The sequence below is a fragment of the Podarcis vaucheri genome (genome assembly GCF_965113315.1).
Source record: "Podarcis vaucheri genome assembly, chromosome: 14".
NCBI classification, from domain to species: Eukaryota; Metazoa; Chordata; class Lepidosauria; order Squamata; family Lacertidae; genus Podarcis; species Podarcis vaucheri.
The window spans coordinates 10739387-10756325 of record NC_138752.1 but is presented as its reverse complement, the minus strand read 5'-3'; the positions used below and the strand labels follow the sequence as shown (position 1 = coordinate 10756325).

General features: G+C 48.1%; 1 protein-coding gene across 4 annotated transcripts in view; it reads right to left on the bottom strand.

Moving 5' to 3' along the window:
* RBPMS2 (RNA binding protein, mRNA processing factor 2) overlaps positions 1-13786 on the bottom strand; it is a 49799-nt gene extending 36013 nt beyond the window's left edge. For 2 of the 4 annotated variants that reach the window (XR_014213433.1, XR_014213434.1), the window contains exon 1: positions 13285-13784. Coding sequence is in view for 2 of the 4 variants with exons in the window: in XM_082198867.1 (XP_082054993.1) it covers positions 13285-13338 (54 nt within the window). In the remaining 2 variants the exon portion in view is untranslated. Of the gene's footprint in view, positions 1-13284 lie in introns of all 4 variants that reach the window. The other 2 variants (XM_082198867.1, XM_082198868.1) reach the window with 2 other exon arrangements.
* Between the last annotated feature and the right edge of the window lie 3153 nt (positions 13787-16939).

The window sequence follows — 16939 nt, the reverse complement described above, 5'->3', positions numbered from 1 at the left end:
CAATTAATACACTTAAGTTAAAGTGGCTCCCCACATGGTGGATTTGATACATCCTCTGGGACTCCTTTTCTGAGTGAGCAAAACTCTTGTGCACGACTGCCATTGACCTCGGCATGGAGAGCACAGAAGAGGCTTAAGCAATTCGATGGGGTTTGGAAAAGGGTTTTCAGGAGCCGAGATAAAGGAGTGTGGTGTTACAGATAAAAAAACACTGAAAAAGAAATGGGTGCATCTCTGTAGTGAATATAACACAGCTTTTGAGTTAGTCAAAATGAACAAGCAACTCTCAGCAAATTTGAAAGGTGTGCACCTGTTGTCTGGCATAAAGGGAGAGAGGTTTCACCCATACCTATTCTCCTTCCCAACCTTGCTAGTAAACCACTGGGAAACGTGGATTCAAGCTCTGTTTTCAAGCAGACAGCAATTATTTCAGCTAGGCAAGAGCCTAGCTGTGAGATAGGAGCCAAAGAATTGTGATCCAGTTGCAAAGTTAGCTGTGATATCTCTGCGATGAAAACAACGTCTCTCAACTTCTAAGTTCTAGCATTCTTACAAAAGGAAACATCCAACTAGTCATAAGGGGCACACCTTCTGATTTAATGGATTTGGTTTAATCAATAAGCTGCTGAAACATGGTTTGCCTTGGGATTCAAGGTCTGAACAACTAGAACTAGAACTTTTCTCATGAACAGTTGGTAGTTGTTTTTTAAATTAGGAACACCTGCACATTTGGAACACACTGAAGATACTCACAAACACGTTTGTCCTCCAGATGCAACAGGCGACAATCCCATAACAGGAAGGTATTTGCCACCAATACATCCCAAGAATGCAATGCCTGGAGAGCCAGCTCAACAGCTATAAGTGTAAAGATAAGCACTGTAGACCAACAGGAGCAAGTATCCATCAGAGGTCAGCAAGGATTAGCCATGGAGCCTGTGTACTTCAAGTTCTACTGTTTGGCCTAGAACAGGGGTCTGCAACCTTTAAGACACAAAGAGCCACTTGGACCCATTTCCGAAGAAAAAAAACTGGGAGCCGCAAAACTCGTCATTATAAAAATAACTTTTTTGTCACTTTATTATTTCTTTGTTTGACCCCTCAAAATTGCTCCTTCTCATAGAAATAAACGTTAAATTAACAAGTTACCTTTTTGTGTGTGTGTGTTCTTCACTCCCCTTCAAAACAGTGACCAGCGTACATGCCCCCTTTCAACGCAGTGACCAGCGTACATGCCCCTTACAATGTAGCGGGCGGGTGGGCGGGAAGGTGACGTCGGGACGGTGTGTGACTAACACACGCACTGCCCCCATGCGACGTCACAGCCAGTACAGCGCCCGCCACAGTGGGGAGTGTCGGGGCGCACAATGCGCCTCCTCCCGTCGCTAGTATCCGCCCCGGAGCCGTGGCAAAGGTATAAAAGAGCCACATGCGGCTCCGGAGCCGCGGGTTGCAGACCCCTGGCCTAGAAGAATGGCACATGGTTGATACACGCTATCAAGATGCAAGTGCCAATCTAGGTATTGGGGCAGTATTTTTTGCTCACAACACAGGGTAATGGGAAGAGCATAGGACAGAAGCTGCCTTATACAGAGCCAGACCATCGGTTCATCTCTCTCAGTACTGTCTACACTGACTGGCTGTGGCTCACCAGGGGTTCAGGGGTTCTTTCCAAGCCCAAACTAGAGATGCTGTGGATTGAGCTCAATACCTTCTGCGTGCAAAGCAGATGCTCTAACCACTGAGCTACAATCATGCCACCCAGTGTTAGAAACTCAGGTATATTAGCTAGGCACCAAACAGCACCTTAAACCTGGATTATGGGTCGTCAAAATGGAATGTGTATTCACCGGGGGTTGGGTTAGATGACCTTGGGGGTCTCTTCCAATGCTATGATTCTATGATTCTGTTGATCTCAACTACATTGCTTGACGGTAGCTTGCTCTTACAAAAAAGTCACTTGTTCCGGTAGGCAAGAAGGAGAAACACACACAGGGGAAATGGAAATAGTATTAACTAAGGACTAAGACAGAGGTTTTAAAACTGGTTGCCAACCTAGCATCCAGAAATCTCCACATAGTCACAACTGGACCCACGTCAGTAGCAAAACATGCCTCGTGCCTGGGTAGTTTTGAACACTGATGTCACCAGATGCATCTTTGTACTAGCCTTCACCCCTAGGTAATCCACTCCTCCTTTCACTGCAATACAGTGGACGCTCGGGTTGCAAACGTGATCCGTGCGGGAGGCACATTCGCAACCTGCAGTGTCGCGTCTGTGCACGTGTCGGTTGTGATTTGGCACTTCTGCGCATGTGCAAAGCGCGATTTAGTGCTTCTGCACATTCGCGAGCGCCGAAACCCAGAAGTAACCTGTTCCAGTACTTCCAGGTTTGGCGCGTTGCGCAACCCAAAAATACACAACCTGAAGCGTCTAACCCGAGGTATGACTGTATATTGTATCTCCCCCCCCCCCCACAAAATACGATGCATAACCTTAGAGATTGTCCGTATAGGGATGCATGAATGATGTCGCTATGGCTGTTCAGCACTGAGCAGAGCATGAGCTTAGTATGTAAAAGGTTCCAGATTCAATTCACAGCATCTGCAGTTAAGAAATCAGACAGATGTTTATAGACACAGACAATACTGAACTTTGCAGAGCAAAGGACACCAAGTCCATAGAAGACACTTGGAAGCCAAAAGACCGTTGTGAGTGGAGAATATTGTCCCTCTTGCAAGTCAACCTGTTCTCTTCATCCATACTGTGAGTTCCCTGAAGCAGGCAATGGGTTCCTTTAATTATGTTTTAACTTAAGGTAGTGGTAAAAATCCAACAGTTCTGAAGGCAAAGAGGAATCTGGCAAAATTAATTTGGGCAGCGGGGCTTAACATGCAACACCCTGCGCTATATCAAGGCTTCCAACTTTTCCCAAGGCAAAGCTGTGCGCAATGCATCAGTACATACGCAGATTACATAATATTCTGCACCAAGAGAAAGCCAAATTCCATGACCTGCATAAAACAAGCAGAGCAAGCATGAAAAGGAATGATGTCCCTTTTGAGATGCTGCAGCTGCCATCACCCAGAAACTTTCCAAGCCTCTTTCCTCGGCCATAACTGCTAGACATTGCGCTTTAGGAGTAGAAGCAGAGATTTTAAGATGCTGCTTCCCTTCACACCAAATTTCAAAATGTGCTCAAGCCCTGCTAATAGGTGAATCTTCTGCTGATACGAGGTCTTCAGGACCGTGCCTGGTCAAGCATTTTGAGGTAGACATCTCAGTCCCCGGCTCAACCGTGTGAGCAGGAAGAGCAGCCCAAATGCAGCAGTGTTTTGAAGCAAGTTTTATACATCCTAATCTAGAACACTTCCTGTCCCCGCTGCTAGATCATAAAGCCCCAAGTCTAAAATTAAGTAACTTTGCCACTGGCCGCTAGTACCTCACCCACAGGGCAGGTGCTGCCGTTAAGCCAACTGGGCAGCCACCAAGGGCACAGACCTCAGAAGGGCACAGTACTCTGACCTTTGAGGGGCGCAGTTTTATTTTTCTTATAGCTGTTCATTTCTGATATTTTTATTTTTAATACAAGACAACTGTTTTTGAAAATTGAAGCTAGCAATTTCTTTTGGTGGGTGCAGTTAGCTTTGCCTAGGGCGCAAAATAGCTTCACACTGGCACAACTCTCAGTGATCACAAGCTCAAAGCTTGTTCCTTTTCTAAAGAGCATGGGTTTTGTTAAGTTGTGGGTGAACCAATTGGACCAATTAGGGAGAGGCCTGGCAAGCATAATTAGGCCCTTCCCCTGACATGGGTTTAACAAGGAACTCAACAGCAAAACCAAGCTCAAAACCTGGCAACTTAAAATGGTGAAAATACCCTATGAGGGATGATTTACACACCTCTGCTTACAATGACCCGAAGATGAAGCAGCAGCATAGCATAGGTTGCCGACATCCGGGGTGAGGCAAGTGTTGCTCTCCCTATTCCCCATTAACTGGGCAGCTGGGGCGGAGGTGCCAGGGTGCGCATAGGGGCTCAGTTGGTGAATGGACACCCACCCAAGCCAGCACCCTAGTGGCCAGGAGCACCACCAGAAACCTCAGGGTGACGGCTTTGAGGGGGCATAGGAGTGGGTTAAAATACAAGCTCTACATTCGTGTTTCACAAATGTAGAGACCACTGGCCTCCAATACAATTAAGTATGAACTCATGAGATTCCCAGCAGCCTGAGATCTGTGTGTTCCAGTGAATCACAGGTGTTAGCAATTGTGTGCTACCATTCTGTACACCATTTTTTGATCCATGTATGCAGAAGCATGACTCTCGTACCCACAAAACTGGAACAAGGAATATGCCGATCGGCCCTGGGAGTGTTATCTGTTACAGAATAAACTGATGTTGTTATGATGTTGGTAGTCTCTAGATTGCATTTACTGCAGCAAAGAGAAAGCAGCAGCCAGAGAGGGGGAGCCCTGGCTTCTTTCTGCTACTTGAACCAGACAGGCTCACTCGCCAGCAAAAAGCAGCTGCTGTTGCAAATTGGGCTGCCAGGGCAGCGCGAGAAGCAAAACGCATCCCTCAAAAAACTCTGCCAAGGGCCACTGCCCCTATGTCATCCCCATGCGACACCACTGAGGTGAAGCCATGATGTGCACTGACTCTGTGCATAGTGGAAGTAAGCATGCAGAACTTTGCATCACACCCAGTTCTCAGCACATGTCCACCTTTCACAACACCATAAGATACACATCTGAAGGAGCTGGGAGTCACAGCATAATGCGATGCCACTCTATAAGTTCACCTTCCTCCTTTCAAATCTCTCCTGGAAACCCGGCTTTTCCACAAACCTAAACTCTCATAGAGGGACGCGGGTGGCGCTGTGGGTAAAACCTCAGTGCCTAGGACTTGCCGATTGTCAGGTCGGCGGTTCGAATCCCCGCAGCGGGGTGCGCTCCCGTTGCTCGGTCCCAGTGCCTGCCAACCTAGCAGTTCGAAAGGCCCCCGGCCTCTTAAGCGAGGTGGGCGCGCAACCCCAGAGTCGGACACGACTGGCCCGTATGGGCAGGGGTACCTTTACCTTTAAACTCTCATCCCAGCTGAAACAAAGCCTAGAAGGCCACAACACGCATTTGCTCTCCCCTCCTTCATTTCTTCCATGGCCTATTTTTTCTCCGCTCATTGCATGGTTCTCTCCTACCATTGCAGTTTAATGCTGTAAGCTCTTTGCAGATGGGATCCAGGTCTTAATTATTAAATGCCATTAAAAGCATCATGTATGCTGCTGCTGCAGTAGCCTGCAGCCAGCCACATGCCTCATTTTACACGGAATCCAACTCATCTGGCTGGATCCACATCATGTCAGCATGGACAGGACACTTCAGTGAGGTCTCTGAAGGGAAACGGCAAGAGGCTAGTCAGAGCTATATACTGAGAACAGGGATCAAGCATTAGCTGGTATCCAATGAGATCAAGCCATGCCAAGGGCTGGAAGCCACATTGAAGTCAGAACCTAGGACAAGTATTGTCTATACCAAGAAACAATGGCATTGTGTTAGCAGGGGTAGGGGAGGGAAATCTCAGATCCGGGGGCAAAATGTGGCCCTCCAAGCCTCTCTATTTGGCCCTCAGAATCTTCCCAGGCCACCCTCCCCCTAAGCAAATATAATGCCATTAAAGAAATCTATTGCTGAAGTCACATTTGGAATACTATATACAATTCTGGTTTCCACCCCTCTAAAAGGATATTGTAGAGTTGGAAAAGGTTCAGAAAAAGGGCAACCAAATTACTATGCAGATGGAGCAGCACCCTATAAGGAAAGGTTGCAGCTCCTGGGACTTTATAGTTTAGGGAAAGGTTGAATAAGGGGCAACATGATAGAAATTTTTAAAATTATGTGTGGCAGGGGGAAAGCGGATAGAGAAAAGTCTTTCTTACTCTCATGTAACATTGGAACTTGGGTGGTGTTCGAAGAGGATTAAACCTCTTGCTTGTCTGGATGGGTAACAGAAAAGGGTGGGCAAGTTTGTCTAGAATCTAGTGCACTGTGCAAAGATAAAATTCACATTTGTTGCTCAGTTCACTTTGGCTCTGGCCCCACACACAGCAGACACGTGGCCCCTAAAAGGTTGCCCAGAAAGGAATGTGGCCCTCTGGATGAAAAAGGTTTCCTATCTCTGTTGCCCTGCCCTACTGAATTCAATGGGACTTACTTCCAGGAAAGCATGGTTAGGATTTCAGCCTAAACTGCTATATAGGAAGGTTACCATTGCCAAGTCTAACCTCCATTACGTTGGCTAGAATGAACTGCGATAGCTCCATGTATGCTTCCCCGAGTTTGTTAGACAGAGGTTGGGTTACAAATCTGAGGTGGCATCACCTGTGTTTCTGAATGTCTGTTAGCTACACAAGAACTGGAAACAACAGACTTGCCTCTAAGTTAGTCCCAATATTGCTTCTGAAAGACGTTCAGGGTCCAGCAACTCTTCTGCTGCAGCCTATACACCAGAAAATGTCACCGTGCACAGCTTAGAAGTGCTTCCAGACACAGGGTTCCAATTCTGCCTGTTCCCTGAAGTGGGAGACTGTTCACTGTCCCAACTTCAGAAGGTATGGCCTTTTCTGGTGCGTAAGCATCTTCCTGGAATGGAAAGGACATAGCCCAGTGGACAGAGCTGTCTTCTCCCTTTCCCCAGTCCCTCATAGTCACCACACATCCCTTCTCTCAATTCTCCTATTCCCTTTTTTTCTCCTTCTGTAGAAAGCAAAAGATGAGCAGCTTTTCCACAGGAGGAAGCATACTATGGCTCCTTTTAGAGACTTGGCATTCTGTACCACAATAAATTGTTCATGGACAATAGATACTACAGCACAGTGTGTAATAGGATGCTGACTTACATATAAAAATGATGTGTTCATTGATTCATTTACATACCACCCATCATCCTCCAGTTAGGATTTCAGGGTGGGTACAATGACTTGTTGGGACGCGGGTGGCACTGTGGGTTAAACCACAGAGCCTGGAATTTGCCGATCAGAAGGTCGGCGGTTCGAATCCCCGCGACGGGGTGAGCTCCCGTTGCTCGGGTCCCTGTTCCTGCCAACCTAACAGTTCGAAAGCACGTCAAGGTGCAAGTAGATAAATAGGTACCGCTCCAGAGGGAAGGTAAACGGCGTTTCCATGCACTGCTCTGGTTTGCCAGAAGCGGCTTAGTCATGCTGGTCACATGACCCGGAAGCTGTACACCAGCTCCCTCGGCCAATAAAGCGAGATGAGCGCTGCAACCCCAGAGTCATCCGCAACTGGACCTAATGGTCAGGGGTCCCTTAAAAGCTGCTTAAAACTTTCAAGTTCACATGTATGTGTGCGCAGATGATTTTTTTGGCCAAGGCCAAAAGGTCTGCAACGCAACCGCCAGGGAAGCCTATTTAGGGAGGGTATAAATAGCAAACATAATAATAATATTCCAAAACCAGGGCCAACAATGCTGACAAAGCCCTTTCCACTTGTTAAGTTACAAACTTCTACAGGTACCCACATTACTTCTGTGATTTCAAGCTGCTTTGGAGTTTAATATTGTATTTCAATTGTTGTAACCCACCCTGGGACCTTAAAGTAAAGAATGAAATAAAGAATAAAGAGGTATCTATAGGAAGCACTAAAGTACACTCCGTCAGATACTCTGGTCTACAAAAGCCATAATTGTGAACCACCCTGTGATCTATGGGTATAAGGCTATAAACAAAGTTAATAATGAATACATTATTAATACACCACAGTATTTCCATACATATAAAGCACATCCAATACACACTTAAAGCACTTGATTCACACACACACACACACACACACACAAACACGGAATCCTGCAAACTTTAGTTTAAAGGTACTGGGAATTGCAACTCTAGGAGGTGGTGGGAAATATGGTTCCAGGATTGTTGCGGAGGGAGTCAGTGCTTTAAATGTACGGTGTGGATCCTACCCGAAGTCCTGCAGGTTCCCCGAGAACCGTTGTATAGCAAGAACAACCAACCTAGGTACCGCCACCCCAGAGTTCTTTCCATGGAAGGAGTTTTTCTACAGGCAAAAGATTTAACTCCCTCTCCAACTGTTTCACTTGTTGTTTCCTGGGAGAATGGAAAAATGTATATTTACCTGGCCACGGCCCTTTAAAAGCTACAAATACAGCAAATGGTAAGTATAGGGCACTTAAGAATGTATTTGGACAATCAGAACAACATTTGGTATTACTATTTATTATATATCTTTTTCTGGGGGGAGGAGCTCCACCAAACCAGATTATGGGCCTCAAATTGGTTTCACTAGGAGTTGCATTATAGCAGATAACCTCAGGAATGAAGAAGACAGTGTGCCTACTTGGCTCTGCAGGGTGTAAAAAAAGTCTAGTGCAACAGGGTCATTTCCACTATAAGGTGGAAGAAAACCACCCTTATGAGCTGTGCACCCCTGCCCCAAATACCATCCTATTCTGTAGAAAACTCAGTGTTCCCACTACAGCAGGAGATGCCAACTATTTGGGGCCAGTGGGAACATCTGGAACCTTGGGAAATGGCAGTGAGCAGCAGACCCCAAAATGGCTGCAGTGGGGGAAAGGTGTGGCATAATATAAAATGGCTGCCAAAACACAAAATTGTGTACATACACACAATCAGCCATTCCTTGAATGGGCAAAAGGCACTTACAGAGAGAGCGCAAGAGAGAGGGCCTCTCAGAAACTCTCCTCTGTTCAGGACAGATGGATTGATGGCTTCCACTTCAGACATCAAGATAAATGTTGGTGTGCTTAAAGAGACATTTGGTGTAAGAGGCTGAGCCAGTCCCAGCAAGAAGAAAAAGCAACAATCTCTTGAGCATTGGGAATTTTTGAAGCGGTATTTACAAAGACCTTCTGTGGGCATCATGGGTGCGTGTGTGTGTGTGGGGGGGTAATGGCACGCACCCTGCTGCCCGCTGGAGACCCTTGCCCTACAGGGAAGGGTCTCAACTTTATAACAGCTTAGGGCACAATCCTAAACACATCAGTCCTGCTGAATTCAATGGTGCTTACTCCCAGGTATGTGGGGTTTGTATTGCAGCCTTATCTGAAACATATTGAGCATTGTGGTTCATTCCACCCTTCCTGGAATTATCCATGCAATTCCATCTAAGTTGACCACGTTATCTGAAGCCTGAACTAGTCCTTCCCTATTCATGAAGGTTTCTTGGAGTTCCAGGCTTCCACCCATCACATTAAAAACAACAACAACAACAACATATCCTTCCTTTGTGCTCTAGGGGTGAGGGACTGTAGCACTTCCAATCCTACCAGACCATACAACTCCCCTCACCTTTGACCACTAGCCATACTGGTTGAGAGGAACTGAGTCCAACAACATCTGGGGGGCACCAGCTTCCCACTTGCATCCAGAGAACATGAGTATTGCTGCATCAGACCAGAGGCCGGTCCTGTCTAGCACCCTGCCTCCCACAGCAGCCAACCAGAAGGGCAGGGTGACGGCACAGCCAATCTTCCCATATTTCATCATGTAGTTAAGAGTCAGACCAGCACCATTTGGGGAATTTAACTGCATAGCCAGGGAGGGGCAGTTGCATGCCTTCAATGACAGATGCAGAATCTCCGCAGCAAGGTGGGGGGGGGAGAAGGATTTAAAGATGCAGTACAACAGGCAGGGAGGGTCCCCGCATAACATTCGCAACCAGCAATGAGATCCACATATTTGTAAATACACTTGTAGTACACTTCAGAAAACGGGCACACAAAGACCTTCTTTGGTGAGCATGTCCACAAAATTCCTCTTCTTCATGAGTAACTGCAGAGAACTCCTTTAGCTAATCCGTTTTTCCTCTGCTTACAGATACAAACCCCCAGTAGTTACACACCACATCACTTGTCCACAATTTGCACTATTAGAGGACCAGAAAAGCTACTACCGATATACTTGACAGCATTTGGAACCCCCTGTGAAATAAAAATAAATAAAACGTGGTGAACACACAGCATGTCATATTGAAATAGCACTGATCTCAATCATAGCATCAGTCATAAATTCATACTACTTTTCCTTCCAGATAAATCAAGTTAAACCCCAATAGTGATAGTTTACTTGGCGCAACATACAAAGTGCTCTCCCATACATACCACTTTGTACTTAAATGCAGAAAAACATCCTCAAATATATAAATGTTGACCTCTGCATTTCCACACCTTTAGGAACAGCTCAATCAGAACTACTGAATTTCTTAGCAATAGGAATGGGGGTTACAAAGCACATAAGAGTAAGCCATATTCTGATCTGTTAATGTGCCTGAGAATGCTCAATTACCTTCTCTCCCCCAAAATTAACTTTATGTAAGAAACAAAGCAATCTGCCATCAAGCTCAGTATTGTCTGCAGCAGCTGGAAGTGCATCTCCAGGATTTCAGAAGGGGTCTCTTCCCAGGCCAACCTAGAGATACTGGGGACTGAACCAGGCATCTTTGGCAAGCAGTGCAGATGCACCAAGACCTTCCCTTAGAGAATCACACATGCTAAGTTTATTGCAGGGATGGGTCAAGTATTTGGGTCCACTTAAGTTTTATTACAACGCCTGTGCCCTCTAATGTGTTAAAAGCAGGACTGCATGCTCATGGCAATCTAGATTAAGTTAAATTTGAATGCATAGTCACGGCAATACACAAATGCCTTCCTGAATGAGATTAAAGCCCACTTAATACCGTATGCTGGAGACGGCAGGCAAAAGCCACTTCAGATTTACGGAGAACTTTCCAAAGTCTCACTTGAATGACTGGACAAGTCCACAATGACATAATATAACCGAACATTTTATTCATCACTTCATTTAACCTATTTCACGCAAGAAAAACAAATTATCTAAATTTGTATTTAAAACTTTTGCTACTCGTTTAAGTTTGTACAGTTCATGTATTTCATAGCTGTCATCTTTTATATATTGAAGGCAGAATAAAATGACATCAAAATCTACCTACTATTCATTTTTTGCTTGAATCCCAGTATACCAGCAGACACTAAGCAATATGCTAGAAATTGGCCAGTTGCCCACTTTGGCCAGGGGGCTACTATTCCATCCAGCCCATTCCCTGCTTTAAAGTACCCAAGACTACAGAACTAGAAATGGTGTTAACGCAAAATGCCTACAATCAGAATTGTGCCTCCTACATGGTTGGCCTAGCAAAAAACCTCTGAACTGCCAGGCATTTATTTGGCGATTTGCAAGTTCTAATCTAGGTCCTGCCACCAAGTTCATTTACAGTGGAAACTGAAGGCTTGAGCGTATCCTCCAATCCCAGATGCAATGGACTATTTTGGCTGTTGTTTGTAACACGCTTCAACCCAATCCATCATATTACTGTTCTGTAGCCCTACATAAACACCTTGCAGAAAGACGGCTTAGCAATGACCTGCTGCCCTGTGGACAAAGGGGGGGGGCATTTCTGCCTCCAGTACGCACAAGCAAGGCAGCTAAGATACAGAAAGTGTTAGAAGCAGCCTACCATGAACCGTTGAGGCTTTGCCAGCAAATTGGTCCCAGAGCCCTCCAAACCATATATAAGCATGCAGCTATTTCAATAGAATTAAGACACTGTACAGTACTGTTACCTAGTATATAAGAGAACATCAAAGGAGGACAGCCAACCCAATTGAAGCATATCACATAACGGGTTCAATAAGGATTTTTTTTTGGGGGGGGAGCCACCAACCTTCTTAGATTGCAGGCACAAGCAAAGTATTAGCAATAGGTTATTCCCATTTCTTCTGTATGCATATTAAGAATGTACTGTAGAGTTTTTACAATGTTTAGAAGGGTTTAGGACCAGAATGGCCGCCATTCTGCGCCAAGAAACCTACACGGCTATTTTTCAGAGGGATGGGGGTGGGGAGGAAGACAAGTAATCGACTGCAGCAGCCCAAGGGGAATTGAGGTTTCTTGGCATTTCAAGCGCCACGCACACAAAATGGAGGCAACCGGGTCCTAAAATATATATATATATAATCAGCTTGATATGGCTCATACTACAGCTACTTACTTTGCACAAACAGGTATAGAAAACCACAAAAGCTTGAGTGTGCCACAAAGAGGAATTCTCACAGAGAACCTGCGCTACCTAATGAGGTGTCTGTGCGACTTGCTCATTTCTATGATGGCCAGTCAAGGACATACAGTTGTCTTCACAAGGCAGTGGTGATGCAGACAAGAAATGCAGAAGACTGGATGGAAGATGGGAGCAAGCAGAAGGGAAGCCAATGACAGGTTCTCCATTGCAAGCCAAGTCCAGAAGCCGCAAGGTACCAGACAGCCTTGGCCCTTTTGCATGGAATTAAACTGTGTTAGGACGGTTGTTTCCAAAGCTTTCCCCAGTTCCAAACTAGAAACTTAAGACTTGGATATAGGCATGCCTTGAATTTCTAAAGTTCGCAGAAGTGACCTGCTTTGTTAGTATGGGATATTCTTTTTAATTATTGTTATAATATGTTCATAAAAATTTTAAAATAAACACTACTGCATCTGGATTCTGACTACACAAGAGGAAACAAGGAACACCAAGATGTGGAGGAGGAAGAGGAAAGCCAAGCATCCGTCTGCTTCTTCCAAGCTATGCCAAGGTCCAAAGCCAAGCTCTAAATCAGCAGAGACGCCCAGGCAGCGTCTAGTCTTAACAGGCACTGCAGGGTTTTATGAGTAGGAAGTGCAGGTTTGGTGCTCCAAAGGCTGTTTGCTCAGTAGGTCTGGGCTTCCTTCTACTAGTTAAAGAGAAGCACCACAGGTTAAGTAAGGAGGCCACAGGTTAAGTAAGGAGGTGGCAGACAGGCTTTCGGAAACCCTCCATTTTTTTTACAGTAAAGCCACCCATGGGCAGCAATCACCGCCACCAGCTGCGTGCACAAAGGAGAGACTTCAAGAACCAACAGCACTCCTCCTCCCTAGGAAGACTAGGAGAAAAGGGATGCATTCCTCTTTTACCACTCCCATAGCGGATGCATTTTAAAACAAACTTTCACCCAGCCCAGAAAACGGCCATAGGCCTTTTGCTCGCCAAGTCAAGAAACCGCAAAAAAAGGAGCAAGAGGCATTTTCGTTGGCCCAGGGAAAGAGCGCGCACGCAAGAGGAAAACTTCAGGACGAACCGGCCGCCCTCCTCACCAGGCAGCCCAGCCTTTCCCCCCTCCGAGCCCGCAAACCTTGGCCAACCCAAGGGAAGGCTCATCCCCGACGGGGCTCCCCACCCCAAAAAAAACCCCTACCTCTTCCTCGAGGCTGTTACTGCTGTGCTCATTCTCCTTGGGCAGGTTGCTCATGGTGGGTGCAGGGCAAGTCCGAGGAAAGCAAGGCGGGGGGCTCGCGTGCTGGTCCTGGGCGGCTGCCTCGCCTTCTTCCTTTCCTTTGCGCCTCCTCCTCCTCCTTCTCCCCCCTTCTTTTATCCTCCCCTCGGAGGGGAGCGGAGAGGGCGAGGGTCTGCCTTAAGCGGGGATAAGGTGGGGCAGGTGCCTGGTGCGAGCCGGGGACGCGGGGGGACGCAGGTAGGTAGGTAGGTGCCCGAGGGGTGTCTGAGGGCAAGGAAGGGGTCCCGACGTGCGCTGGTGCTGTGCAGGTGGGCGCGGGGGGAAGTGCGGCTTATCTGACGCGCCCCAGGCTCACATCCAGCTGGCTCGCGCCGCCGGCCAATGAGCGGCCAAGGGGGCCAACGAGCTGCAGCTGCTGCCGGGCCCCGCGCAGCCCGCGCTCCTCGCCTCAGCTCTTCGATTGCGCGCACCCACAGGGAGCGCCCGGCCCGGCCCGGCCGGGGCGGGGCGGGGCCGCCAGCCCAGCCCCTCGCCCTGCATCACCGTCGCCAGGGGAACTCGCCAGCCAATCCCCGCCGCCGCCGCCGGCTGCAAACTTTCTTCGGCCCTCGACGGGTGTCCATTTTTCCCTCCCCCCCCCGTCTCTCTTTGCTCCTTCCTCCGCCAAACTTTTTAAACTTTGATGAACTCGCCCGATTGAACTTTCTTAAAGGGCTCGCGCGCGCTTCTTTCTTCCTCCCCCTCCCGTCTCCTCAGAGGGGTTTCCTTTCCCCGAGGGGGCGAGCCAAGTGCCCCCTCCCGGCGTTGGGGACCCCCTCAGGTGGGCAGGTAGCCTGGGTGCCAACTTGAATACTATATGCGGGGGCGGGTGTGCAGGGAAGCCCCGCCCCGCATAATCGATCACAAGACGCGGCGCAGGCACACCGTTTGATTGGCACATCAACTTTGGGAGGGCAGCCCCGTCAAATATTTTATTGGGGGTGGGTGGGAGCGAGGCCCCTAGGACTTGGCGCCCAGGGCAGACAGGCAGTTCTCCTGTGCAAAGCGCTTTGCAGACGGCCAGTCCGTACCAAGTGAGGGGCCGTCAGGGCTTTGGGGCAGACCGTCTAAGACCAACACCCACACCCATCAGTCGAACAAACAGAAGAAAGACACACGCACCCCGCGCCCTCTCCCCAAAAGGCGACAGCGGTAAAACGCGTATTAAAGTAACGCAAAGCAAGTGCCGTCTAAAGAGAAGCCCCCTCCCCCCGCTCTAAGATTATTTAAATGTCTAAATTAAAATCACTTGGCTTCTGATAGACGGAGCAGGACGGGACAAGGGACTCTTCTGGTTTTTTTCGGCGTGGAGGCAGAGAACTGCCCTTTCCCAGGGTTCCGGCGGGCATTTTTAGCCAGCCGCTCCCCAACCCTATTGAGAGAGCGAATTTACAGGCGCCCCGAGAATTCCCCCCGGAAGGAAGTTGGAGGGCGCCTTTCTCCCCCGCATTCCATTGGTGCATTCCGTCGAACTTTTTAATGCACATGTTAGAATTCGAACTTTTAAATTTACATATTAGAATTGAACCATACGCTGAGAATTTAAAATACGCAGAGAATTAAATGTAAAGCAATAAGGCTGCGTAAAATCAATAATAATAATAATAATAATACGTGTGTACATGGGCGTAGCAGGGGGCGCACACCGTCTTTCTCCAATGTTTTGTTCGAGGGCCGCCCGAGGACGAGGGACCCAAATGCTGCAGCGAAATGAGGGGCGAGGTGGGAGGCGCGGAGACGACATGGACCAAACTTGTGTTTAGGGGCCTTGTAGAATCATAGAATCGAAGGGACCCCGAGGGACATCTAGTCCCTGCAACTCAGAAATCTCAACTAAATCATCCACGACAGGTGGCCATCCAACCTGGGGGACTCTAGGGTTTAAATCACCACTCAGCCACGAAGCGCACTGGGGGGCGGGGTGTGACCTTGTTGTCACTCACTCCCTCCCTTTCAGCCTAACCCTAACCTATTTCGTACGGGGGATAACCATGTACTACGCCGCCTCCAGCTCCTTGGAGAAAAAGGAAGGCTATAAATGCAACAGAAGTATAAAACTATTAAAAGGCAACTTTTGCAATTGTATTAAATTTGAATTAATTATATGTTTTTGGAAAGCACTAAAAATATATTGGAATAATAATAATAATAATAATAATAGTGCCCAAACGTCGGAAGTGTACAGCGGGCGCCGAAGGTCAACCAATCCACGCCCACCGAGCGCCACCCAAATCCAGATCTCCGGCGGGGCTCATCCTTCCGCCCTTCGCGTCGTTTGACCTGTTCCGTTTACTTAGATGCGTCCGCTCAGGACCCTGCGAAGCATCAAGCCTCGTCCGCCCGCTCCCCCCCCCCCCGCTGCCTCGACGACGTGTGATGAAGCCCAGCCACTACAGGAGCCCGGGGTGGTGCGTTGGGGTCCTGGGAGGGAGTTAGGGATGCGGGGCTCGGGCTTTTCTGAAAGGGCAGTAAACGAGGCGCTGCGTGGAATAGGAGTGGGGGTGGGAAAGGGAGGGGGCTTTCGTACGCCGCCGAATCCGATTCCTCCGTGGGCCGAGGAAGGCGCACGGCGACCCGCTTCCTCAGCTTGGGGATATGTTTCTTTTCGGATCCCTTCCTGCAATCAGCAAAATCAAGCAGCACAGTTATTCCTGGATCGCAACTTTTTAGGCTCTGGGGAAAAGGGCCGCGGGAGGGGGGATCGCAGACGTTTGCATGTTCCTCCACGAAAAGAAAGCCAACGAATAACTTTATATAGAAAACATGGCCTTTCCCATGAAGTGCTATTTTAAAGCGAGGGACTTTCTTCGTGGGAAAAGCTTTCAGACGTACACATACACACGCATATAATAAATACGTACACGTGGGCTGACATGCTTCAGGCCTGGAGAAACTTTACGCAAACTGCTTATTGAAAACCAGGGCTGGGGAACCAGCGATGGCCCTGCAGATGCTCCCACCAGCCCCACAGCCAGCATGACCAATGGTTAAAGGGGGGGAAACCATCCGAGTGGCCGAACTATTTATTCCACGAAGCAGATGCTCTGCTTTGTCATCGGCGCTTCGTTGGTGTCAGTGGCTGCCTGCAGCGGTTCCTTGGGAGGAAAGGGAAAGGCGCTCTGTACATGCTCAGAAGCACTGCCGTAGTCGCACATGCAGCACCACTACGTGGATGCGAGGATTGTGACTCGCTGTGTCCGCTGCATGTCGGAAAATACTTACTGCGGCCGCCCCACTGACAAGTAATGAATGCGGTAGGATCGCGAGACATAATTTATCTTCCTGGATACAATTTTATTTCTCCATCCCACCCCGCACCCGCTTAAAGGGATGCACTACCATTTTCAAAGCTTCCCTCTCCATTCTTTCGTCTACTTTTTTGTGGAATGTGGGCCCCCCCCTCGACTTTTGCTTGACGGGGGGCGGGTAAACAGGCGAGAAGGTCGCTGCCATGGTATGCAAAACTTACCGCAGCTTAACCCACGATGCACACAGTGGAGCTTACTTCTGAGTAAATCTGTGGAGGATTGAGTTGTAAATGCTCAACCCAGGTTTTCCCCCCTTCCCAAGGTTTGTG